The 25,135-nt window shown below is 42.0% G+C and overlaps 1 protein-coding gene across 4 annotated transcripts in view; it reads left to right on the top strand.

Moving 5' to 3' along the window:
- patj (PATJ crumbs cell polarity complex component) overlaps positions 1-25,135 on the top strand; it is a 223,032-nt gene that overhangs the window by 86,625 nt on the left and 111,272 nt on the right. For 3 of the 4 annotated variants that reach the window (XM_033621590.2, XM_078168433.1, XM_078168434.1), the window contains exons 23-29: positions 4,393-4,456; positions 5,213-5,293; positions 5,396-5,467; positions 7,748-7,925; positions 8,807-8,917; positions 11,387-11,446; positions 11,727-11,826. In XM_033621590.2, the coding sequence (XP_033477481.2) occupies positions 4,393-4,456; positions 5,213-5,293; positions 5,396-5,467; positions 7,748-7,925; positions 8,807-8,917; positions 11,387-11,446; positions 11,727-11,826 (666 nt within the window). The remainder of the gene's footprint in view (positions 1-4,392; positions 4,457-5,212; positions 5,294-5,395; positions 5,468-7,747; positions 7,926-8,806; positions 8,918-11,386; positions 11,447-11,726; positions 11,827-25,135) is intronic. The other variant, XM_078168435.1, reaches the window with a different exon arrangement.

Raw genomic sequence — 25,135 nt, 5'->3', positions numbered from 1 at the left:
ACAGAGATGAGCCTCAAAAATTCTGGGAAAAAGTTTTATGGACTGATGAGACAAAGATTAACTTTTTCCAAAGTGATGGAAAGGCGAAAGTTTGGAGAAAGAAAGGATCTGCTCATGATCCCAAACATACAAGCTCATCTGTGAAACACGGTGGAGGTAATGTCATGGCTTGGGCTTGCATGGCTTCTTCTGGGACGGGCTCTTTCATCTTCATTGATGATGTAACACATGATGGCAGCAGCAAAATGAACTCAGAAGTCTACAGAAACATTCTGTCTGCTAATTTAAAGAAAGATGCAACCAAACTGATTGGGAGATCCTTCATCATGCAGCAAGATAACGACCCAAAACACACTGCCAAAACAACAAAGGAGTTCATCAGGGGCAAGAAGTGGAAGGTTTTAGACTGGCCAAGTCAGTCTCCAGACTTAAACCCAATAGAGCATGCATTTTACCTGCTGAAGAGGAGACCGAAGGGAGTAACCCCCCAAAACAAACAACAGCTGAAAGAGGCTGCGGTGAAAGCCTGGAAAAGCATCACAAAAGAAGAATGCAAAAGTTTGGTGATGTCAGTGGGTCACAGGCTTGATGCAGTTATTGAAAGCAAAGGATTTGCAACTAAATATTAAGTCTCATTCACTTTAATCTATTTTAAGTTTATATGTTCCAATACTTTTGCTCACCTAAAAATTTTGTGTTCCATTACAAATAATGCTATCTTCTAAGTTGTGTATCAGATCCAGATGTAAATACCTGGAAATAAAAGCTGAAATGTTGATCTCTTGTCTCATATTCATCTTTTGATGTCAAACCCAAATATTTTCAGTCTACAACAAAAGTAAATGAATTGGACTCACTGTTCCAATACTTTTGGAGGGCACTGTATGTGTTTATACATATCTGCCTTCAAGAGCACTGCGATCATCTGCTGCTGGTTTATTGGAAGAAGATCAGGGACGCAGCCGTCGTCAGTGACGCCTCAAAGCTGTGAACACACTACTTACAGATATCAGAGAAGCTGCTCGCTAAGTATTTTTAACAGAAAGCTAAAAACGCATCTGTTCACTTTAGACTTTAACTCACTCTGACGTCCTCGTACAGTCTGAAACTGTTTGTTTTTACACTTCACGCTGCTGCAACTCTTTTAACTGACTAAACTGTTTAATTTTAATTGACTTTAAGAGTTATAGTTTTACAAATCTATGATTTTTTACGATGTCATGATTTTTTTGTGAGAGGTTTGAGGTTTTCATGTTTGTCTGTTTTATTTTCATTTTCTTTCCATATGAAACACTCAGTGTTTTAATGCCCTTACTGTAAAGCACATCGTGCTGCATTTCTTGTATGAAAGGCGACATATAAATTAAGTTTATTTTCCATCCATCCATTTTTATCCGCTTATCCGAGGCCGGATCACTGGGGCAGCAGGCCAAGCTAAACACCCCAGACGTCCCTCTCCCCAGCAACGCTTTCCAGCTCCTCCTGGAGGATCCCGAGGTGTTCCCAGGCCAGATGAGATATATATGGTCCCTTTAGTGTGTTCTGGGTCTGCCCCGGGGCCTCCTACCAATGGGACGTGCCCAGAACACCTCTAACAGGAGGCGCCCAGGAGGATCCTGATCTGATGCCTGAACTGGATGTCTGAGCCCCTCATCCTATCTCTAAGGCTGAGCCCAGACACGCCACAGAGGAGCAGTCTCATTCTTTCAGTCACTATCCACAACTGATGAGCATAGTTGAGGGTCGAGATGTAGACGGACCAGGAAATCAGAAGCTGTGCCTTCTGGAGGGTGTGCTCCATTTATTGTGGTATCACACTGCTCAGCCTCTCTGGGGAAGTTAACTTAGATTGTTGAACCTCGGAGTCAGGAGGAGCAATGCTGATCCCGACCAGACCAGTTCTTTACCTGTGCAGAGCTGCTGGAGGGGTCATGGGAGTTTGCCCATCCAGTCTACATGTGCTTTGTGGACTTGGAGAAGGCTCACATCCACGTCCCACAGGGATTCTTGTGGGGGGTAATATAGGAATACGGGTTTCCGGGGTCGCTGCTACAAGCCATCTGCTCCTTGTTTACCCAAAGTGAGAGCTGTGTCCACATACTTGGGACGAAGTCAAACACGTTCTTACTAGGGGTGGGGGAAATTTCCGATTCTTAGATGCATCGCGATTCGGACGTGGACGAATCTGAATTGATTCACGCGGTACGTGTCATCTCCGGGACACTTTGGGATGCGCACCTGGAGCAGACACGCCGACACGCGCACAGAGGAAAACAAACATGGCTGACCGCTACCCACCTCGCCGTGAGAGGAGGACAGCTTCTTCTAATTTAAAAGCAGATGTGTGGAAATACTTCGGCTTCTACAACGTTGACGGCGGAAGCGAACTGGACAAGAGCCACGTTATATGTAAGCTGTGTCGTGCTAAAATAAAATACTTTGGCAACACAACAAACATGAGAAGCCATGTAACTCGATTCCACCTGACGGAGGAGTCAGGGAGACGGCAGGCTGTTGTTGCTGAGGCAACTAGTGGCGCTACCGACCAGAGAACAATCGAGGAAGCAATTAGAAAGCTGCCACCTTCATCTGAAAAGGCCAAGCGAATTACGAAGGCCATCGCGGCATTTATTGCCAAGGATTTGCGTCCTTATTCTGTCGTGGAAAATCAGGGATCTCGAGCACTGCTGCATACACTGGAGCCCAGATACACCATCCCATCCCGACGCTATTTCACCGACACTCTACCATCAAACCAAAACAGAAGTCATGGCCTCACTGTTGAAGGCAGGCAGGAACGCAGTTACATGTGATGCGTGGACGTCTGTCGCCACCGAATAATTTTTTACTCTAACTGTGGATTTTATCTTGTGATTTAAGATACCTGTTGTTACCTTTGATTCCATACAACGAAGTTGTAACTTTCCAGTTTGCAAGCATTTCCATTTATATGTTTAATAAAATATAATGGAAATGAATTCAACTCTTTCTTATTACAAATGCACTGTTTTTAAAAATTGCAAGTGTTGAATGCTTATTCAGTGAGACAAAAAGAAATGTGTGTTGTGAAAAAGTGCATCAATATACATAAATTAAAGATGCATCAATAATCGTTTTATAATCGAATCGTAGCCCCTGAATCGTAATCGTAATCAAATCGTGAGGTGCCCAAAGATTCCCACCCCTAGTTCTCAGTGGGTGCTGGCCTCCTCAAGGGTTGTCCCTTGTCTCTGATTCTGTTTGTGACATTCATGGACAGGATCTCGAGGTGCAGCAGAGGAGGGGAGGGAGTCTGGTTTGGGGACCTCAGAATTGTGTCTCTGCTTTTTGCAGATGATGCGGTTCTGTTGGCTTCATCACAGTGTGACCTCCAGCATGACCTGGGGCGGTTTGCTGCTGAGTGTGAAGCGGTCAGCACCTCCAAATACTGCCCCAAGACCAACCTGCCCACGTAATCAATCTATTTATTTATTGTTATTTATCTGACAGTATTCAGTACGTAGTACCTAAAATGTTGAGGCAGAGGGTACTTGAGAGGCTGTCAGCAGATAGTTTGTTGGACACAGATAAACAGAGATCTGTGTGGGTACATGAGACCCTAAAAAAGAGGCTGGATCATGGGGAGTACCACCAGTTGGTCCAGGAGCTTCTCCTCCATCATGGACGTTTACAGTACTGCACTTATCTGCTGTTTTCTATTCACATGGTGCTAACTGTGCTTTGTAAAGTCGTATAGCTCTGGGTATCCAGCAACCACTACCACCAGTTTCTCCTCCATTGTTTACCAACTGTAAACTTGTTGTCGTGACCACCACAGAAGCCCCGCCTCTCAAATCATCCCATTGGACAATGGGGGAAAAAGCAGAGATGACGTGGGGCGCTTTTCTGCTCTGAGTTTAAGTTTTTTGTTTTTTAAAAACGTGTAGAAAAAGTCACCTCCAGCTGCTGAAACTCTTCCTGTGTGATTGAAGTCTGGAACGTGAACAACCAGAGTTTCCTGTCAGAGGTGAAACACTATCTGTGTGACTGAGTGAATACATGAGGTGTGTGTGGAGCGATGAGGAGACCGGAACCTTCCTCACTTTAATCCATGAAACATTTCCATCATGTTTCTTCCACGTGGTTTCCATCGCTCGAGCTTTGACTGGAGCTCTTTGAATCACCTCTTCTTCTTCTTCTGTGGTGCTTTAATGGCTCCGCCCAGCTGTTAACATATGAAACTCATGTTCACACAGAAACAAATCTTCAGTTTAGTCTGATTTTAAAGACTTTTTGTAAATTTGGTTTGAATTTACATCAAGTTTGGTTTGAAACTTCGCTTTGGGAATGATGTGCGTCTGACTTTACTAACTTCCTGTGTTTGTTTGTTTGTTTGTTTGTTTTTGCGTGCAGGTATTCCAGACTCCAGAGACAGTGAAGCTGACTCCGAGCTCACTCTGACAGACACCGACACAGAGTCAGTACCTGCTGCACCTCCTCCTCTTTCTCCTTTTTGTCTGCCCTATCTCCTCCATCACCTCCTCGTCTTTCTCCCCTTTATTTGTCATCTCCTTTAACTTTCATCCATCACCTCCTCTCTTTTCTCCTTTTCTCCCTTTCTCCCCTCCTCTCTGTCACCTACCCTAACTCCTCCATCTCCTCCTCCTCTTTCTCGTCTTTATTTCTGTGATCTCCCGTAACTTGCGCTGATTACCTCCTTTTTCTCCTCCTCTTTATTTCTATCTCCTCTAACTTTCCTCCATCACCTCCTCTTTCCTTCTCCTTTTCCTCTTTCCTCTCTGTCACCTTCTCTTACTCCTCCATCACCTCCTCCTCTCCATCGCCACTGTCATTGTTTCACAATCCTGTGTCGCCATCTGCTGGTTACATTTGTCACTGTATACTGGTGTTAACTGGTGTGTACTGGTGTGCACTGCTACACACAACATGCTGTAAGTGTGTCAGACTGCGTTCAACAAGCATCAGCCGGTTTTGTCTTTATTTTTAATTTTTTATATTATTTTTTCCTCACATTTTTAACAAAGTCTTGATACTGAAAGAAACAACATTTGTATTTAAGGTTTTATGACTGCACAGTTTATCTGAAGGAGTTTGAACAGTAATCTGATGAAATAATAAAATAATAAAATAAAATAATCGGTTGTATTTCGGTGACTCTGAGGAGTGGAACTTGATGATGACTTGATGTTTTTATTGTTCTCTTTCTGTGGAGGTCTGTCAGGATGATTGACACAGCGAGACGTAAGAGGCGGAGCCAGGGAGGAGCATCTCTACCAATCAGAGGAGGCCACAGGTAGGAGAGGAGCTTCACCTGCAGCCTGTTAAAACGAGGGCTGCAGAAACCTCGAGCTCATTCTGTGTGTGTGTGTGTGTGTGTGTGTGTGTTTGTTTACAGTGATCTTCCTGAAAGAGAGGACGGGGAGGGAGAGGAAACTCCTGTCTTCAGTCACTGGGGACCCCCCCGCAGGTAACACACACACACACACACACACACACACACACACCCAACAAATTTTCTAACACCTTCAAAGACACCACCAAACAGGATGTACGGCTAACTTTGGGGCATTTTAGTTGTTTAGAGAACCACTCACCTAGTTTGCAGCCAAATGGATGGATGGATGGATGGATGGATGGATGGAAAGAGAGGTGTTTACTTGAATGTTTTTGATGTCAGAACATCATCTCAAATTTTCAGTTGTGTCATGAGTCAACTCGCTGAGGCTCATCTTTACAACACAGCCGAACAGCTTGGTGACCTTTTGAGGGAGAAATCCAACAGGTGTTTGAGGACATTGGGCCTTAAAGGGACCTTCCAGTCTGTCATTACCACAGTGCTTTTTTACTCAGAAGCTCAGAGTCACCTGCAGAACCCTTTTTGAGCTGAGCTCCTGAACTCCATGTGCACAGCAGCGGCGCGTTCTGGCTGTGACCATAGACTGTATAAAGTTTGGACGTAGCTACAGTGATGTCACTAATGTCAAGTTCGGCATTTCGGTCGTCACCATCTTGGGTTTTTTTTTTTGGAGCCAGAAGTGACCGTATTTGGGTGAGAGGGTGGAGCTGTGAAGAAGCCGAGGACACTGTCAGCAGACAGCCTGTCACTCAAAGAGGCCCTGCCCTTAATTATGTGTAACTGTAAGGCTTAATAAAATGTAAACAAGTGAGTTACATAAAGATTCAGCCCCATTCAGTTGTCATGAATGTTGAAATCAGCTGTAGAGACCAAAACAGGCTGTAAACATGTTTATTTCTACATGCTAACATGGAGGTCTGTGGGGACTGACTTGCTCTTGGATCCAGCCTCAAGTGGTCATTAGAGGAACGGCAGGTTTTGGCTTCATTTTTCGGCCTCGGTTGCAGCGTGGATGAAACAAGGGCGCTGGAGGTGATCACAGGAGCTCTAGACGATACCTGTGATTCCACCAGACCGTCTCAGTGTGTTTCAGAGGCGGCTCTCCACCGTGTCTGTTAAAAATACGGGTCTAGTCTAGTCTACAGCAGCAAACAAACAAACAAATCTGCTTTATAGACAAATGGCAAGGTTACCAGACGACTGAGTTACAGGCAACGTACAGAGACTGGCTGAGCCGATGTAGGACACCCCTGTAATATGGAGGATGACAGTGTAGGTCCAGTGTACTTTAAATAAGGGCCTCAGACTTTATAAAAAGCCTCCACTGAGGAGCGAAGTGTGTAAGAGATGTACTCATTGGGAACACATGCATTATAAGATTGTGCCAAGACTTCTTCTGTTGGACCATCTTTGGTCCAAAAGAGTAGAATATTCTTCCTGGCAGCAAAAGTCAAAAGATTAAAGAGTGTCTTATGTTTGATATTTGTAATATGACCATCAGGGACGCCCAGTAAGAGGCACATAGGGTCCGAGTCTATTTGACTCATTCACAATATCAGACCAACAGCTTTGTAGCGTCACACAAAGCTAAGAACAGTGAACGCAGCTTCCAGATTCAGAGTTACACTGACAGCAGGGAGGAGAAATATTAGCATCCATTTTGTTTTTTAAAGGAGCAGGTACGTGCCTCGTCTATTTTTGATGGAGTTGTGACGCAGTTCAACAGAGCAGATTGAGCTGGGCAGGAAGTGGAGCGGCAGCATCAGGTCAATCAGAATAAACATCCTGTAAATATAAACATGACATAGGTGGCGACTGCAGTCCCAGCCCATACAGGACATGTTGTTCATACAGGATGATAGCTTGGCTATCATTCTCCTTTCTCCCACCACCTCCAGCAGGGTGGAGGGAGCGTCCCGGAACAGAGCTGGCCTTCTTTATCAGTCTGTTGAGTCTCTTCCTGTCGGCTGTCAAGACGCTGTTCCCCCACTGAACCCCTGGCTGCCACCACAGTGTTAAAGAAGGTCCTCAGGAGTGTCCCCTGTGCTCCAAAACACCTGAGTCTCCTCAGCAGATAGAGTAAAAGAAAAAATGACAGAATCAACAAAATTTGAAAGTCTACAACATCAGGCCGGTAAAACGCTCCCTGTGAGGTGTGACGCCGTGTGGAGGACAAAACAAAGACACATCATAGCCGGACCGCACCACAGCTGTGCTCAATGGAATCCAGATGTAAAACTGAGCATCGAAAATATCCGTCCTCATGTGTCCAACATATGAAGGGTTATTAATATTAGTCTGTCCCCGTTTGGTGTCTCTTTGAACCTCTGTGACCATCCGGGGGTGTAGAGTATATAAGGGGGGCTAAATAAGAGTCTCTCTGCCCTGCAGGGTAGAGGTGTGGCCTGAGGAGGGCCAGTCATTGGGTCTGAGCATCGTGGGAGGTCATCACGTCATCAAGCGTCTGAGGAACGGAGAGGAACTGAAGGGAATCTTCATCAAACAGGTTCTACAGAACAGTCCTGCCGCCAAAACACAGTGTCTGAAGACTGGAGACAAGATCCTGGAGGTAGGAGGGCTCTGTCTAATACCTGGTGTACAGCCACACTGCATGCATGTGCTCCACAGTCTGTAGGATCAAACTCTGACACACAGTGTGCTTCTGTGTTAACCTGAAGTCACCTGCTTGTTTTAACTGAAGACCATTGAAGGGAACTCATCAGATGAAGAGAAGAAATGAACTTCTCTTAGTTACTGTTTTTATTTCTCTTTAGACAGACCCATGATGTGTTTATATTCACTGAGCAGCAGCAAGTTGGAATTTGACTCAACCAAAGAACTTTTGCAGCATTATTGTGTGATGATGCAGGACAGACACCGCTCCCAAGATTAGCAAGGTGCTGGAAACACTGGAAACATCAATGAGTCCAAACTGGTGGAAAAGATTTCCACACACTCACATCTATGCTGTGTTTCACAGATCCTTTCCACCAGTTCACAGCATCATGGTCTGAAATCTGCTCTTAATTCTGAAATAATAGATTTAAAAACTTGTTTTGCGGCTAAATAACAAGTTAGATCATCACTATAAAAGATCCTTCAGAGGAGAAACATGATATAAGCTGAGTTATAGTAGGGCGTAGGAATGATGAGGCCGCCCATACAATATTATCACGATACTTAGGTCACTATGCTTTTAGTTGAAATGTTTTGCACAGTGCTATATATAATATAATGTGATGGATTTCCTTTTTTCAACTGAAAATTAAGGAAACACTTTGTCTGATTGCATCAAAACATCTGTTTGTATCTAATAAGTAAAAGTTTTCAGTCTGTTCATCTCACTTCAGTCATTGTTACAGCAGCAACATGTATTAAACTGACGGCTTCATTTCTCTACATTGTCTAATGTGTGTGTGTGTGTGTGTGTGTGTGTGTGTGTGTGTGAAGGTGTCAGGTGTTGACCTACGAGCAGCCAGTCACGAAGAGGCCGTCAATGCCATCAAATCAGCTCCGAGCCCCGTCGTCTTCATCGTCCAGAGCCTGTCAGCTACTCCACGGGTACTAACACACACACACACACACACACACAGAGTAAAGCCTCATTCAGACAGGATGAGTATTACAGGAGGAGGTGGAGGATAAAATCTTTGCTGAGCTCTTCTTTAATGTAACTTTGACAGGAGACAAAGAAGACTAATAGAAGCCTCCACAGGAGGCGCCGGTGAGTTAACCAGGAGGCAGAGACGCTGCTGGAGGTGAATCACAAGTGAAAGCTCTCCCTCCTTCAGTTCCCCATAACTCAGTAAAACGTGAACACACAGACATGAAACCCGTGTTGATCTCACTCAGTGTAGTTTTGCTCACCAGACCTTTCTCAAGAAAAGAAAGGTCTGGCTGGGCCGACTCTCACTTTAAAACGCCCCGGCTGCTTGTATTTCTTTCAACCAATCACAGTCGTTCTGGGCGGTGCCACAGCAACGGTGCGCTTGCAAAAATATTGCCGGGGGGAAACAGGTTTTGGTGTAACACGCCCACAAAAATATCGCCTACAGGACGTGAACCATGGCAGAAAAATGGCTACATCCCCGCAAGATCAAACACCGCAAAAGTTAGTAAAGGACGTGTTGAAAACGGTTAAAAACTGCTGCACAACCAGAGGTGGTAGGGCGGGACTTCAGCGGGTGGCTCGTTCCGCCCAATGAGAGGCTGATCTATGCAGCGAACTTCCGCCCACTCAGACTACACTCAGTGTGACTTCTCATTGCCTCTCATGTTCATGCTGAATAAACATCTTCAAATCCACCTAGAAATCAGAGGAGAAAGAGGCTGCAGATCTGACACACCTTATCAACAGTTATGTGCTGGTTTGGTTTGGTTTGGTTTGGTTTGGTTTGGTTTGGTTCAGCCCGTCAGCCCAGCAAGGCAGGGATTAACATTTCCATTACAACAGGGCTACCTGCTGAAGGTGTGATGACATTTAAAAACAGCTACAGTCCCCTGTTATTGTTGCTGCATGTGTTTTTCCACAGCAGGGCAGGTAAAAGAAGTTTACCTGTCGGAGGTGAGCTGTTTGCAGAGGTGCAGTAAGAGCCTGTTGTCTGCAGCCCTTCATCATCTTCATCATTATCATCTCACTGTGGCTGTTTCTGATTTTACTCTTCCTCCGTGCTTCAGTATTAGACTTGTTTTTATTAAAGAAAACACGCTAACAAAGTTCAGTGATTCCTGAAGATTCTTCACAGTAAAAGTTCCCTGTAATTTTGTGATGTAAAAACTTTTGTGAAGCAGCAAAATAAGGAAATGTTGAGTTTTTGAGAAGCAACTTCTTGAAACAGTAAAATGAAGCAGATATCTGAAGTTAAAACAGGACGCAGGAGAGAAACTGAACTCCAAACCACAGAGACACCCTACAGAGGAAACTCATTTTGGCCGCTTGTATCCGTGATCTCATTGTTTCAGTCACTACCCAGAGCTCCCCCTCGCTTGGGGCAGTGACTCTCTCCCAACCCAGAGGAGGCACTGCACAGGTTTCCGGCAGAGAACCATGACCTCAGATTTGGAGGTGCTGACTCTAATCCTTACTGCTTCACACTCAGCTGCAAACCGCCCCAGGTCATGCTGGAGGTCACGGTGTGATGGAGCCAACAGAACCACAGGGGGCGGGGATTCTAGTTCGATTTTGGTATGAAACGTGTGGACAGATGTGGTCATTGATTGTTGCTGAATGCTGCGCGTTAAGGCCACTTGTAACAAAGATCTAAATGGCAAATGAAGCAGAGTAAAAAGTTGCTTACTGGCTCAAAAAATACTTGAGTAAAGAGTAGAAGTACAGTTTAAAACAGCAATATAGAAAGTACTAGTTCCATAAAAAAAGTCCTTTTCTACTCATTTACATTACTTGAGTGACGTCACTACACCTGATTGTGGCTGTAATTATCACTGTAAATATCACTGACCAGTGCAGGTGATGTCAGAATCACAGCATCTCTCCTACAGACAGAAATCCAGTTTGAATGGGGCTTAACACACACACACACACACACACACACACACACACACACAAACACACACACAAACACACACACACACACACACACACAGCATATGTGGAGGACGGACGCTGCTAAAATAAATTTAAAAAAAGAGTCTTGATTCATAAATTAAAGTACCATTAAACTGACCAAAAATAATAAGTTAATTATAAATAATTTTGAATTAATTAGAAATAAATTCAGAAATAAATTTATATAAAAAAAGAAAATCTAATAAGAAAGTAAATCCAAAGATAAATAAATAAAGAAGCAAATTAAAATAAATACAGCAATTTATGTCCCATTTTATCAGTTAATTAATGCTTTCATTTATTTTTTTAATTATTCTTGTTCAGTTCAATGGCTTATTAATTTATTTATTAAGTCATTTATTCATGTATTTATTTTTGGTTTTGGCAGTTTACCATACGCACACACAGATTAGAAACACAATATTGTACACACTGAAGACTTTCAATCTGTGTGTGTTTTTCAGCCTGTGTCTCTAACAGCTCCCAGCTACAATAAACACAACGCAGCGAGGACTGAGTCTCCGGTAAGAACAGGAACTGCGTCTGACTTTTTTAATTTAATTAACGTAATTTAATTGTAAAAGCTGGACGTTTTCACTCCAAAATCAAAACCACAGCGACTCTGTGAGCTCTGCGCATCTCCTGTCTGTATCCTCACGTTCACCACAGTCTGACATGAAGCTGTGAGTCCTGTAGAGTCCAGCAGGGGGCAGCACAGCCTCAGCACACACTGTTCTGTATGTGCACCGTCACACTGCTGAGACTCATCAGAGTCACCGAGTTTATTTGTTTCCACCTCTGCAGAAACCAGGTGCAGCCCCGCCCCCTATGAGACAGCCCCCGCCCTACAGACCTCCCATCCAATCAGAGCAGGAGCTGAACTCGGACCTGGAGCAGGCCAAAGGTCAGTAACACACACACACATATATGAATATGTAGAAATGTCTGCTCTCAGCTTGACAGTCAGGAGTCAAAACTATAAGCATCTTAAATGTCCTGCACTTCAACATGGGGGGGGGGGCTGACAGGATGTGATCTCATCAGGGGCGTAAATATAGACAGTGCAGGGAGGACGGTTTCACTGGGGCCCGTGGGCTCGTGGGGTAAAGGTGCTCGTGGGGTGTTTGCATTTAACCTGCTCTGGAGCGGTTTAGCTGTTCAGCATCAGTTACCATGGTGATTTATGTGGTTAAAAAGTGAACCAGCTTTGTTGTATTGAGTTGAGAGTTAACCCTGAAGTTATTGAAATACCTCAACTACAGATTTCCATGACATGTTTGAATAAATAGTGCGATGAGAGCAAAGGCTTTTTTCCCTCAAATGATTTTGTTACAATTGAGAAAAAAGCTGAGAAACAGTTGGACTGAAATAAAGCCAGTGTCACCTCTTTGTTTTACAGTTGATGTCATAAGAATTTGTTTGTAATGACCTTTAAAGCAAATCGAGACCGGAGCCGAAATATCAAAGTTTAACAATATTTATTATCTTGTACAAGAGGAGCGTTTCACAGTGCAACACACAAGATGAGGTTACAGAGAAAAGGCTCCCTGAGGAGCGTCTACTGCAACCTTTTATACAGTACATTTGGGCGTTTGAGCGAGTTTGGGGGTTTCATTTCCCCTAATCTATCAAGTACAGACTTCATAGATAACAATGGTTTTCAGTTGGTGTGACGTCTTGTCACACTGTCCTCCAGATGACACCGTCCCCGACCTTTCTCAGACCCTCTGTTTCTCTCATTTCCTCTTACATATATAATGACGGACTTCCCTTTATCCTTAACCACCTGCTGATCTTGCAGTTGCTATAGAATTAAACAGGAACCTCCAGACTTGCACAACACAATTATAACAGTTGACATCCAACTTCTAAAGACATAAACAGTGGCTGATCAGCTCACTCAGTGTAACAATAGTAATTATAACAATAATAATAATGATGCATTTTATCTATAGGCACCTTTCAAAGCGCTCGAGGTCACCTTACAAGATGCAGTTTGAAATTTCCCTCTGACCCTTAAAGTCGTCTCCAGTGTTTGTGTGGTCACTGCTCTCTGTACGATCACTTCACTTCCTACACTGCCTTTTATCTGACACGTAAAGTATGAAGGTTTGACTGAGGAATGAATCAGTGAGAACACGTACGTGTGTGGTGTGTTGGCTTATATTGTGGCTGTAACGACCACCGTGGCCTGTCGGTGGCGCTCACAGCTCTGTAGACTCATGTCACCTCTGATGTCATGATGTGGTGTTGATAAATGACGGCTGTAACTGCAGCTTCTTCTTCGCTGCTGGATGAACTCAGCAATAAATGAGCGGCGGGTTAATGGTGATGGAGGTTCTGGCAGCGTTTCGGCTAAAATCAACTCATTAGTAATAACTTACTGCAGCCTCACACACACACACACACACACACACACACACACACACACACACACACAGCCCATAACCAATTACAGTGTGATTTATCTGTACCTGTCAGAGAGCAGTGCAGTCTGGTCCATCTTCTTCTACTCTTCATAAAATGTTTGTCCTCTTCATCCATCTCAACTGCTGCTTTTGTTTCACCTCAGATCCTACAAAGTTACCTTTTTACAACATACTGTGAATGTTCCAGTGATGCTAGTACATTTAAATAAACATTTAAATAAACATTTAGATAAATGAGTATAAAGAGTCTGCCTCACAATATTCTGAGAGCTCCAGTGTGCAGGAGTTAGTTTATCTGCAGAAATCGTCTACAGAGATCACCATGTTGCACCACCATGTTTCTACAGTAGCCCAGAACGGACAAACCAAACACTGGCTCTACATAGAGACATTCATGTGTTCACGTTGGCCACTGTAGTTAGCAGCTCCTCTGTGATGAGAGCGTCAGAAAAACACTGATATTTTTGAAATGTCTTTAAAATATAAACACTGAAGGAATTCTAACCAGGAGAAGCTTCAATCAGCAGTCCTCACTGAGAGACGCAACTAAATCCCTCTAAATCTGCTACACTGGACCTTTAAAGCAGGATTTATACTTTGGTTGAATCAACGCCATACCCTACACCATAGGCTGACGTGCACCTCCCCAGAGATGTAACCACACGTCACAGTGACGCAGACCTCCTGTCTGTCTCTGTAAGCTGAAACCATTTACCTCAGTGGAAACAAAGCTTTGATTTACTTTAGGGTCATTCCTGCCTATTGGTGACTTTTCAATGTGCTAACTTTTGTGGAAAAAAGAATACATTTTTCATGTTTTTATTATTATATCAGGTAAATGACATGTTTAACCTTCAGGAGCTTTTATTGATAGAGCTTAAGCATTTAAATAATAATAATTATGGGTGGATTGTTCAGACATGGGCGGTGAGAGAGTTCCACCCTGTTAGGGACATATTCATAGGTACTACAAGGTGTTAATTATGTAAATATTTAACAATACTTAGTTTTTATAACACCTTATGTGTCCCTTATTCCATCATATAAGTTTGTTTTCTTCTTTGAATAATAATGAAACAAGAATTGTTAAGTAGAACGTGTGTTCGTTGTTTAGGACCATCACAATTTTGTACCTGATTTACCCAAAAGGGTAAATAATAGCAAATTTGCTCAAAAAACATGTGTATGCTGTTAATCCCTTTCAGCTCTGCAAATTAACATAAAAACGTGCAAAATATTTAACAAAGTTGTTGTGTTATTTAAAAAAAAAAGTGACTAACAGGGTGGAAAGGATCCTAACAGGGTGGAATTATCAACAATGACTCAGTGAGTTTCAACAATGATTTTATTAAACACACATTAACATAAAACACATTCATTCATTTATTATTAATTAATTCATTAGAGACTTATAAATAATAATAATAATAATACATTTTATATATATAGCACTTTTCAAACGAAGTACAAAGTGCTTGACAATAAAAGCAGAGTCAAAATTCAAACAAAACAAGGCATATCTGGCTGTAATCCTGCTCCAAGGCTGAATTTGAGGTAAAACAAATTCCTGAGATACTCTGCTGTTCTTTCTGGATCAGTGTCTCGCCTTTCTCTGTAGCAACGCTGCATCTCTGCTGCACTTAGTGCTGGAGCCATTTCCTAACAAATACATAATTTAACTTTATATTACCATGTAAATTGTATAGACCACACAATATTGATCAATTACTGTTTAAATGCATACTGATTACACACAAGAGGGTGTGATCAATTGATAACTCACCTCACCTCTCTTTGTTCTTTTGAATTCCCGCCAAAAGAGTGATCGCACTTCCTGAATGTGGCTTCATGGGAATTGTAGGTTTTTTTGTTTAGAAGGTGAAAAACCACAAACTAACAGGGTGGAACACGATTTCGAGGACACACAGTATAAAATCAGTATAGAGATTTTAACTTGATTTATACAATAATAAAGGCACATTTCTATTTATTTATGATTATATCACAAATATGTCTCATTGAAACTGAAAATTTGCTTTGGGGACATTGTAAAAAGGAGTGTATGTTCCCAAAAAAAGGTAATTAAAATTAAAATAAATATATTTTGCATACATTATTTTATGTTAATCTTATAAAGAAGACCTCAATCTATAATAAAAGCTTTTCATCATAAATATTTCATTTATTTTAAATAAAATATTAACACTTATTTCCTGGGGACAGAAAAGTCACCAATATCCAGGAATGACCCTTTAATTTCACAGATAAGAAACAATAAATTGTGAAGACAATAAAGCCTCCACACACTGTGTGTGATTTATCCTGGCTGAAATATGAGCAGAGGAAATCTCTGCTAGCTGCTAGGCTAATTTATACAATGTAAAATGCCATAGGCTTGTGCTAATAACGTTAGCATGTTGTATTTGTGGGGAAAACGTGTCCAGATAAAGACAAGTGTTTGTCTGTGAATGCTGCGAGTTATAGTGAAGCTGATTTGTGTTTGAAACTGTCTCTATTAAGCCATGTTTAATGTGTGTTTAATGTGTGTTTACTGTGTTTAATGTGTGTTTACTGTGTGTTTAATGTGTGTTTACTGTGTTTAATGTGTGTTTAATATGTGTTTACTGTGTGTTTAATGTATGTTTCATGTGTTTAACATGTGTTTACTGTGTTTCATGTGTGTTCAATGTGTGTTTAATGTGTTTATTGTGTGTTTACTGTGTTTGAAGTGTGTTTAATGTGTGTTTACTGTGTTTGAAGTGTGTTTAATGTGTGTTTAATGTGTGTTTACTGTGTTTGATGTGTGTTTAATGTGTGTTTACTGTGTTTGATGTGTGTTTAATGTGTTTAATGTGTGTTTACTGTGTTTGATGTGTGTTTAATGTGTTCATTGTGTGTTTAATGTGTGTTTACTGTGTTTAATGTGTGTTTAATGTGTGTTTAATGTGTTTGAAGTGTGTTTAATGTGTGTTTAATGTGTGTTTACTGTGTTTGAAGTGTGTTTAATGTGTTTAATGTGTGTTTACTGTGTTCAATGTGTGTTTAATGTGTTTAATGTGTGTTTGTTGTGTGTTTAATGTGTTTAATGTGTTTAATGTGTGTTTACTGTGTTCAATGTGTGTTTGATGTGTGTTTACTGTGTTTGATGTGTGTTTCATGTGTTTAATGTGTGTTTAATATGTTTGATGTGTGTTTAATGTGTGTTTACTGTGTTCAATGTGTGTTTGATGTGTTTTTAATGTGTGTTTAATGTGTGTTTACTGTGTTCAATGTGTGTTTAATGTGTGTTTGATGTGTGTTTAATGTGTTTCATGTGTGTTCAATGTGTGTTTAATGTGTTTAATGTGTGTTTACTGTGTTTCATGTGTGTTCAATGTGTGTTTTGAATCAACTAAACTTTGCAGCACTTCACAGAAGTAACACAGACACACCACCGCACAAGTATAAATGCTCACATCAGTGTAGTCTACGTGTGAAGGCTACATTGTAGATCTGACGCACAACTAAAAATGTTAGGTGTGTGTGTGTGTGTGTGTGTGTGTGTGTGTGTGTGTGTGTGTGTGTGTGTGTGTGTGTGTTGGCTCTCAGCTGACTCGTAGAACTTCCAAAAGTGACCATCTGCCATATTGGAAGAAAGTGAAAAAGGTCTGTTGGTTAGTAAACACACACAAGTTTTGTGCGTGCATGTGTGTGTGTGTGTGTGTGTGTGTTCAGTGGTCTCCTGCCAGATTGCAGTCACTGACTCTGCAGTTAGTGTCGGCTTTTCAGCCGTGGCCAAACTCCCTCTCTCAATATAATTTTCAGTCTGTTATTGGCGTGACGGTCAGGTGAGCAGAGCTGCCAGAGCGTCAGGCAGAGATCAGTGAGAGGTCTGCAGAGAGGAAACACAGACTGTGACTCAGTGTTTCTCTGGTGCTGTCGCTTTGGTCTGAATCTGTCCTATAACCACGCCCCCTTCATTAAATATGACAGGTGGGAACAAAAAGAGGGCTGGGAGATACGTGTGGAATTATAAAGTGAAAGTCTAAAATAAATAAAAGTTGTCCTTTGAAAAATGTCCTGTTTAGAATAAAAACATTTATTTATTTATATTTACATTCATTGGTTAATGTGAGGAATCATTTCATAGCCGTTAAGGAGGCATGATAATATCACATCATCAAACGTCAGGTAAATGAATCAGCACAGGTAACAGAACAACATATCTGAAACATATACAGGCATGTATGAAGAATATAAAGGACAAAAATTAAAAGAGATAAACAGACGATAAAATAAATAAGTGTAAGCCTTTCACAGTCGGCTCGCACTTTGTTAATTACCACCATAGCAACGAAGCATAAAGCAGAACTCTGACACGTTTGTACAGACAGACAGACAGATGAGTTGGGTGATGGAGGGAGGACAGACAGGAAGTCAGACAGTACTGACACACTGGTGGTGTCATGTTTTAGACCGTACCGCGTGTGTAGCTCAGAGGCAGTCGTGTTTTAGCAGGACGCTCTTCATCATATCTGGGTTAACGTCTGCACGGCTCAGCTGTTGGTGTTCTCTGGTTTTACACCTCAAACAACTCTAAAGTGGGTCGCTACATGTCTCAACAGGCTCACACACACACACACACACACACACACACACACACATGTTTTCTTACTCCTGTGTGTCAGTGTTTTGGCCAACAGTGTGTTTTACAGTGTCAGTGTGAATCAGAATCGCTCCACGTGAGTTTATGTCAGAGTGTGTTGGTGTTTCCCAGTTTATCTTAAGAGTAGTGAGTGTAACTGTATGGCTGGGTGCTGTCTCAGAGTATCTGTGTGTCTGTAATGTGCTTCAGTTTGTCTCACTGTATCTCATCTTATTGTAACTACAAGTATCTTTATTTCAGAGTATCTCAGATCTTGTGACTACCTCTTGAAGCTCATGGAGAGAATGCCAAGAGTGTGCAAAGCAGTAATCAGAGCAAAGGGTGGCTATTTTGAAGAAACTAGAATATAAAACATGTTTTCAGTTATTTCACCTTTTTTTGTTAAGTACATAACTCCACATGTGTTCATTCATAGTTTTGATGCCTTCAGTGAGAATCTACAATGTAAATAGTCATGAAAATAAAGAAAACGCATTGAATGAGAAGGTGTGTCCAAACTTTTGGCCTGTACTGTATGTGTATATATGTGTATATACACACATATATATATATATATATATATATGTGTGTGTGTGTGTATATATGTGTGTATATGTATATATATATATATAGTAGAGAGTGCCTCGTTGTATTGTACTCCAGAGAATCCTAACTTCTCTGCAGTGACTGTATGTTGGAGTATCTCAGGTATTTCAGTTTGTCTTGTTGTATGTGTTGTGTTGCACTCTACGCCAGCAGACAATCAGTGTGTTAATGTGTGTGTTTCTGTCTTTGCAGGGCTTGTTTGAACCAGCAGTCCCGTCCGTGTGTCCGTCCGTCCGTCCTCGTTACAGCACAGAGTGGAGGAACGTCTTTATGTGGTTTTATTCCTCTCGGCTCTCTTCGGCCTTTCTCTCTCTGGTTTTGGGGTTTCCTCGCTGCCTCTGCCTCCCTCTGGTCTGGGTGCGTTTGGTTTTGGTTTGGTGCGTCTGAAGCGGGCGGACGGGGCTGTGAGGGTTGCTTTTTTTCTCCCTGGCTGCTGGTTGGAGGGTTTAGCTGTTTGTGGGAGGAGCTTATACGCTGCTGGTTTTTATGGTGTTTGGTGTTTATGGGCGGCGAGCTGAATGAGCTGTTTGGGTGCAAGATGTTCCTCTGACTGAAATTGTTTTAATGACTTCATCTGTCCTGATAAATCTGGAGATCTTAAACTTTAATGATCTGATGTACTTCTGAGAATTATTCTGATGGGAAATAACTTTTTATTTTGGGCTTTTGTACCTATTATTATTCTTTTTCTGTTTCCTATTTTAATTTCTTGGATACCTGGGAAGAATTTGCAGATCTTTCACTAATGCGTAGAAGATCTGCAAATTCTTCTGAACATAAACTTTTTAAACAAACAATTTATACTGGATTTGTATCAGCTGTGGATCTCTTGTGATTTAGGACTTTTCTTTCCATGTCTGTTTTTATGCAGCAAAGAGAAAACTCGTCTAAATCCTAAAAATACACATTTATAAAAACACAACTGAGCAGAGGAGCTGACTGCTGTGACGTACTCTGCAGCCTTTATAATAATTAAAGTCAGAACACAGAAGCAGTTTTTAGAGATGTTGATTCACACAGGATGAATGTCACCAGGTGAAAATAGGAATACAGTCTGTAATTTGTGGTGTAAGTGTTAATGTAGAGATGACGAAGGTAATGAGTCCTTGACATATTAAGAATTCAGTTTCTCAAATAGAATAATAATCTTAATAGAATCAGATCAACTGTTTTGATTTTTAATTTAAAATAATTATTGTCAGATTTTTGTTATGCAAGCAGAGCCCAGTTAAAGTTCTTTAAAAAAAAATTCTTTCAAGTTTTTTAGTTTGAAAAATTTGCCTGTTAATTTTAACAGCAGATGTGAAAAAAACTGCTGATATAAATATGATGACTGATGCTTTTACTGAATAAAACTTCCTGTTTAATCCAACATAAACTGAAGTCTCTGGAAGATTCATTAAACATAAACATGATAAATAGATTCTGGGATAATGAAAGCTGCTGCAGGACGTTTCATTTTGGCGACGACTTACAGAATGTTGTGATTTAAGTGTTCTGAGAGAAAACTAGACTTCTGCAGCTCCTCATGTTTCTGTTGTCAGGCTTTAGAAAATGTCGTCTGTGACGGGAGACTTTGTCCAATCACAGGTCATTTAAGAGAGAGGGCGTTCCTATTGGCTGTTGTACAGATGCACAAGCATGTGCACGTCTCTTCAGATGGTGAAAGTCTGATTTAATCCTGCAGAGAAAGTTGCTGTTCCAGCAACAGCCTCCAATGCTGCACAGCAACCTGGAAAAGGAGGACGAGAAAAAGAGAGTCTGACAATAAACAAATTAAAACACGTGTCAGTATCAGACGTGTTTCAGAGATGGAGAGTAAATGTTGCTTATAGTTTGACTTTGATCTAACCGCTGCTAAAGGCTCATGGCTGCAGCCTCAAGTTAATGTTCATGTAGCTAACGTTACACAACATCTACAACATCAGCATCCGCCGCCACATTTAGATCATCTAGTTTTGAAGCTGCATCACGCTCACTCTCTTCCCTTGTGGCCAGGTGTGCTCTGCGCACAGATGGAGCAGCAGAGGGTGAAAGTGTGGTGAACGTGCAACTGAACCATTTGTTAATTCATAAAGTTTGTTTTGACTTTCGTTTTTCAAACCTACTTTAAGATGACCGGGGGCTGCATTCAAGGTGAAACCATGCACATGTGGTCCAGAGTTTAACCAACACATTCTCATCCCAGCTTGTCAAATACCACTGTTTGGTCAGTGGACGTACACGTCTAAGAATGACAGGTACCCTCCTGTGTCTGTTTTGGATGTTCACAGATGGCATGTCAGTTTATGCTTGTTACATGCATCTTGTCTTTTTTAAAACAAATTTACGTCGTTGGTAAAACACTTTGTTTCCAGGTTGATTCCCTTGAGTTTAGGCAACACAAACTTCTGGTTAGGTTTAGAAAAAAATCATCATGGTTTGGTATTAAAAACACACAGTGGGCTTCCAAGTGAAAGTGTGGAGTTTGTTTGACAAGAATGACATAGAAAAGGTCACAGTGACCGTGACCTTTGACCTATGTCCATCAAAAAATACTTTATTGTTCAGTCCAAGTGGACGTTTGTGCCAAGTTTGAAGAAATTCCCTCGGGGTGTTTTTGAGATACGGCGTTCACAAGTATGGGATGGACAGCCTGAAAGCATAGTGCCTCTGTCCACAGCTGTCGGCGGAGCCATAATAAAACAATGTACAGAAACATTGGGTCACTGCATGAAGCATGTGCATAAGCCCGTGGTCGCCTGGTGGGAGGGGCTTAGGACAGTGAGGGGAGAGTTTTGCGTACTACAGCTTTAAGACTCAGCCCCCCCTAGTGTTTAGCCTGGGCTGTGGAACAGCTGAGGCTCATTGCTCCTGGACTCGGGGACGTGTAGGGTTTAGACCGGCTTTGGTCTTTAGCTTGGACTCTGGGACATCCAGAGTTCAGTTAATGTCTGTCTTTAGCCTAAACTTGGGGACAACAGAGGCTCAGTCCGTCTCAGTCTTCAGGCTGAACTCTGGGATAGTTAAGCCTCAATCCCGTCTGGTCTTTAGCCCGACCTTGGGGACAGCTCAGACTCTGTGAGCAGTAAGCTGTGGCAGTAAAATTTTAGGACTGATTCTAAAACAGTTTGGCAGACAGTGTAGGAGACTGAAATATGCTAATGTGTCATCCTTGTTAAAAGACTGAACATGACAGAGGTTTGGACAAACTGATGCTTGTCTCCAGCTTTGTGAATTAGTGTGTTTGAAGTGTAACGTGGATGATTTGAGTGAATCACAGCTGATAAAACTCCTGCCAGACACATCATGTTTGGCATCATGAGCGACGGAGCATCTGTCTGCAGGTTTGCGCCAAAAAACGCATTTTTATGGCTCGTTGTTTTTTCTGCCAGCTGTCAGATTTTATGAGCTGATCTTTTAGTTAATGGCAGACAGCAAACACATATTTATGAAATGTATGAGAATAAAATCGAGCGTAACCTCTTTGCCAAATGCTCAGTTTCTAGTGAGTTTTTTTCCACTGCAGTGTCATGAGAGTTTGACACAAGTACAACAGAGTCACTTGTTTGTGTCGGCATGTGGTACATCTCTGTCTGATAAATGTGTTTGGGTGCAGATCAGTGCTGTAGGTCTCTCAGGCCGCCCTGCTGCTGCCTCTTCTTCCCTTTCGGCTGTTGACTTATTTATATTCCTGGTGAAAAATGATACTGGGTGCTGCAACATTAATAAATGATTCGATTCAATTCCAGATGCTGTTTCAGGTTGTTTTTCTCAGCACAGAAACAGCTGCAGAGCAAATATCCAACATGGCTCCAGCCTGGAGACACTGCTGCCTCTGCCTTTGACACACTGTTAAAATATCTGTTATTATATGTTAAATATCTCAATTATAGTTTGTGTTGGAGTGAAGATGAAACCTCCTTTTTACAGTCTGCAAAACCATGTCAAGCTCAGGAAGTTTAAGGTTCCATCCATTATCATTCGCTCATCAGGAGCCGGGTCTCAGGGGCAGCAGGCCAATCAAAGCACCCCAGACGTCCCTCTCCCCAGCAACGCTTTCCAGCTCCTCCTGGAGCACCCCGAGGCGTTCCCAGGGATATATAATCCCTCCAGTGTGTTCTGGGTCTGCCCCAGGGCCTCCTACCAGTAGGACATGCCCAGGAGGATCCTGATCAAATGTCCCCAGTCACCTTAGGGCCCGTACACATGCTGCATCTTTAACCGCCTGGAAAACACGAGGTCGGGCGCTGGGTGCTACTTTTGTGCTTTTTCTGTGCCAGCTTTCAAGAGCGTGGCGGCAGGTTGTGTCTGAGGTTGCTAAGCAGCCTTAACAGGCATCATACAGCCTGTTTACCTGAAATCCTGAGAGCAGAGCTGATCTTCTTCCAGGAGCTGTTTATAATGTTGTTGTGTTTATCAAACTGTACAGCTCCTCCCTCTGAGTGGCCCTGAGACTTTTTCACACACTGCAATAATCTAATTTAACTTGTGCAATAACCCCATTCACCCAGACTGTATATATTCTGTTTGTGTAAATAAATAATCTTGTTCAGTTTACAATATATATATATGTGTATATATATATATATATATATATATATATATATATATATATTTATTTACGTTTATGTTTGTTAATAATTCCTGTTTATTTAACTATATATTTGTAAATACTATTGTTTAAATTTCTCATATTTTCTCGTATCTTTCCTCTCTTGCAAGGAGCACCTGTAACATAAATAATTTCCTCTCAGGGATCAATAAAGTATTTCTAATTCTGATTCTAAGTGTGTAGGCCTGTCGTCTGTGGGACAGATGTGATGCTCTGAAAGCTCTGCACTAACATGATCAACTTCTCCTCCATATTTATCACACACTGATATTCACAGATGAAGGGAAAGATATCTGTCAGCTGTGATTGGTTGTTCCTCGTCACATGACATGCGGCACACTGCTGTGTTCCAAAAGTTGAACTCGATTTATCTCAGAGTGCAGAGCGCTGCAACAGCGTCACTCTGGCGTTTGAGCGTGCCTTCATTGAAAACAATGAATTCGAGGGTACTAAAAACACATCATGTGTACGGCCCCTAAACTGACTCCTTCTGATGTGAAGGAGCAGCGGCTCTACTGCGAGCTCCCTCCAGATGTCTGACTCCTCCCCCTATCTCTAAGGCTGAGCCCAGACACCCCACAGAGGAAACTCATTTCAGACGCTTGTATCTGTGACCTCATTCTTTCAGTCACTACCCAGAGCTCATGACCATAGGTGAGGGTTGGGACGGAGATGGAGCAGGAAATCAAAAGCTTTGCCTTCTGGCTCAGCTCCCTCTGAACCACACAGTCTGTCGCAGCGCCTGCATCAGTGCAGACGCCGTGCCAAACCACCGATCCATCTCACGCTTCATTTTACCCTCACTAGTTTGCAGTTTCATCAGAAAATAAGTTGTAGCAGCATGATCTTTTGTGGTGTTTTTTTTTTTTTTCATTTTTATAAGCGTGCTTTCACACCTATAGTTCGGTTCATTTGGTCGCACCAGAGGGAAAAAATGATGCTTTGTGAATGGTCATCTGTCTCTACAGCCCTGTTTCCACCAAGCAGTTCAGTTCAGTTCAGTTCAGTTCAGTTCAGTTTGGCATTGTTTCTGTTCCCACAGTGAAAGTTGTGGATGGTACCAACAGAAGCGTTCCTTAGCGTCCCCATGTTTGGTCCCCCCTCTGTTGGGGTACCTAGCACACAGATCTGGTACTAAAAGGTGGAGCTAGAAACCCTGCAGTCTGATTGGTCAGTAGAGGACGCTCACTCTGGTTTTATGTAACCTCTGTTCATACATCAGTAAACTACAACTATAAAATGAAAGAGAAAAAAATAACTTCATTCACTGGGCCGACTGCCGGCAACTTTTAAGGTGGAACGTTAACTTGTAATGTTACTCAATGCATGAGTTGATGACGTGAATCCATCAGCACACCTTAAATTTCACTGGAGGATGAAAGCCGTGCACAGATAAATATCAGCCACAGGTACTGATGTAAAAACTAAAAAGTATTAACTCTTTAAACAAGTGCAACCATACAAGTGTGCTAATTAAGAAACATGGCTGTGCTGACAAGTTTAAATAATGAATTGCACTTTATGTGAGTGCAGTGTGTGTTATCAGGCTACACATCAGGATTATTACTGACAGTTTTCTGTTCTGTGTTAGCATCAGTCTGAGATGATGATGCTAACATTAGCATGCAGGCTGAACAGCAGCAGAGCTTTAAACCTCAGCTATCTCCAGTCTTCACCTTTGTGATGCAGCTGGTCGACGACACACAACTCAGGCAGGCTGATAACAAGGTGGTGTGTTATTGTGTGACAGTGTGTGTGCGCGTGTGTGTGTGTGAGGTCTTCTGATGTGTGTGTGTCATTTGCTTTTCTAAAGCTGTGTGTGTGTTCAAGAAAGAAACGACAGATGATTGACAGCTCACTGAAGAAGAGAAAGAAATGCTTTTAAAGGGGATGAAGAAGGTGAATACACAAAAAGAGGCGTGTGTGTGTGTGTGTGTGCATGTGCGTGCGTGTGTGTGTG

Source organism: Epinephelus lanceolatus, chromosome 6, assembly GCF_041903045.1.
Source record: "Epinephelus lanceolatus isolate andai-2023 chromosome 6, ASM4190304v1, whole genome shotgun sequence".
Lineage (NCBI taxonomy): Eukaryota > Metazoa > Chordata > Actinopteri > Perciformes > Serranidae > Epinephelus > Epinephelus lanceolatus.
This window is presented reverse-complemented; position numbering and strand designations above follow the sequence as displayed.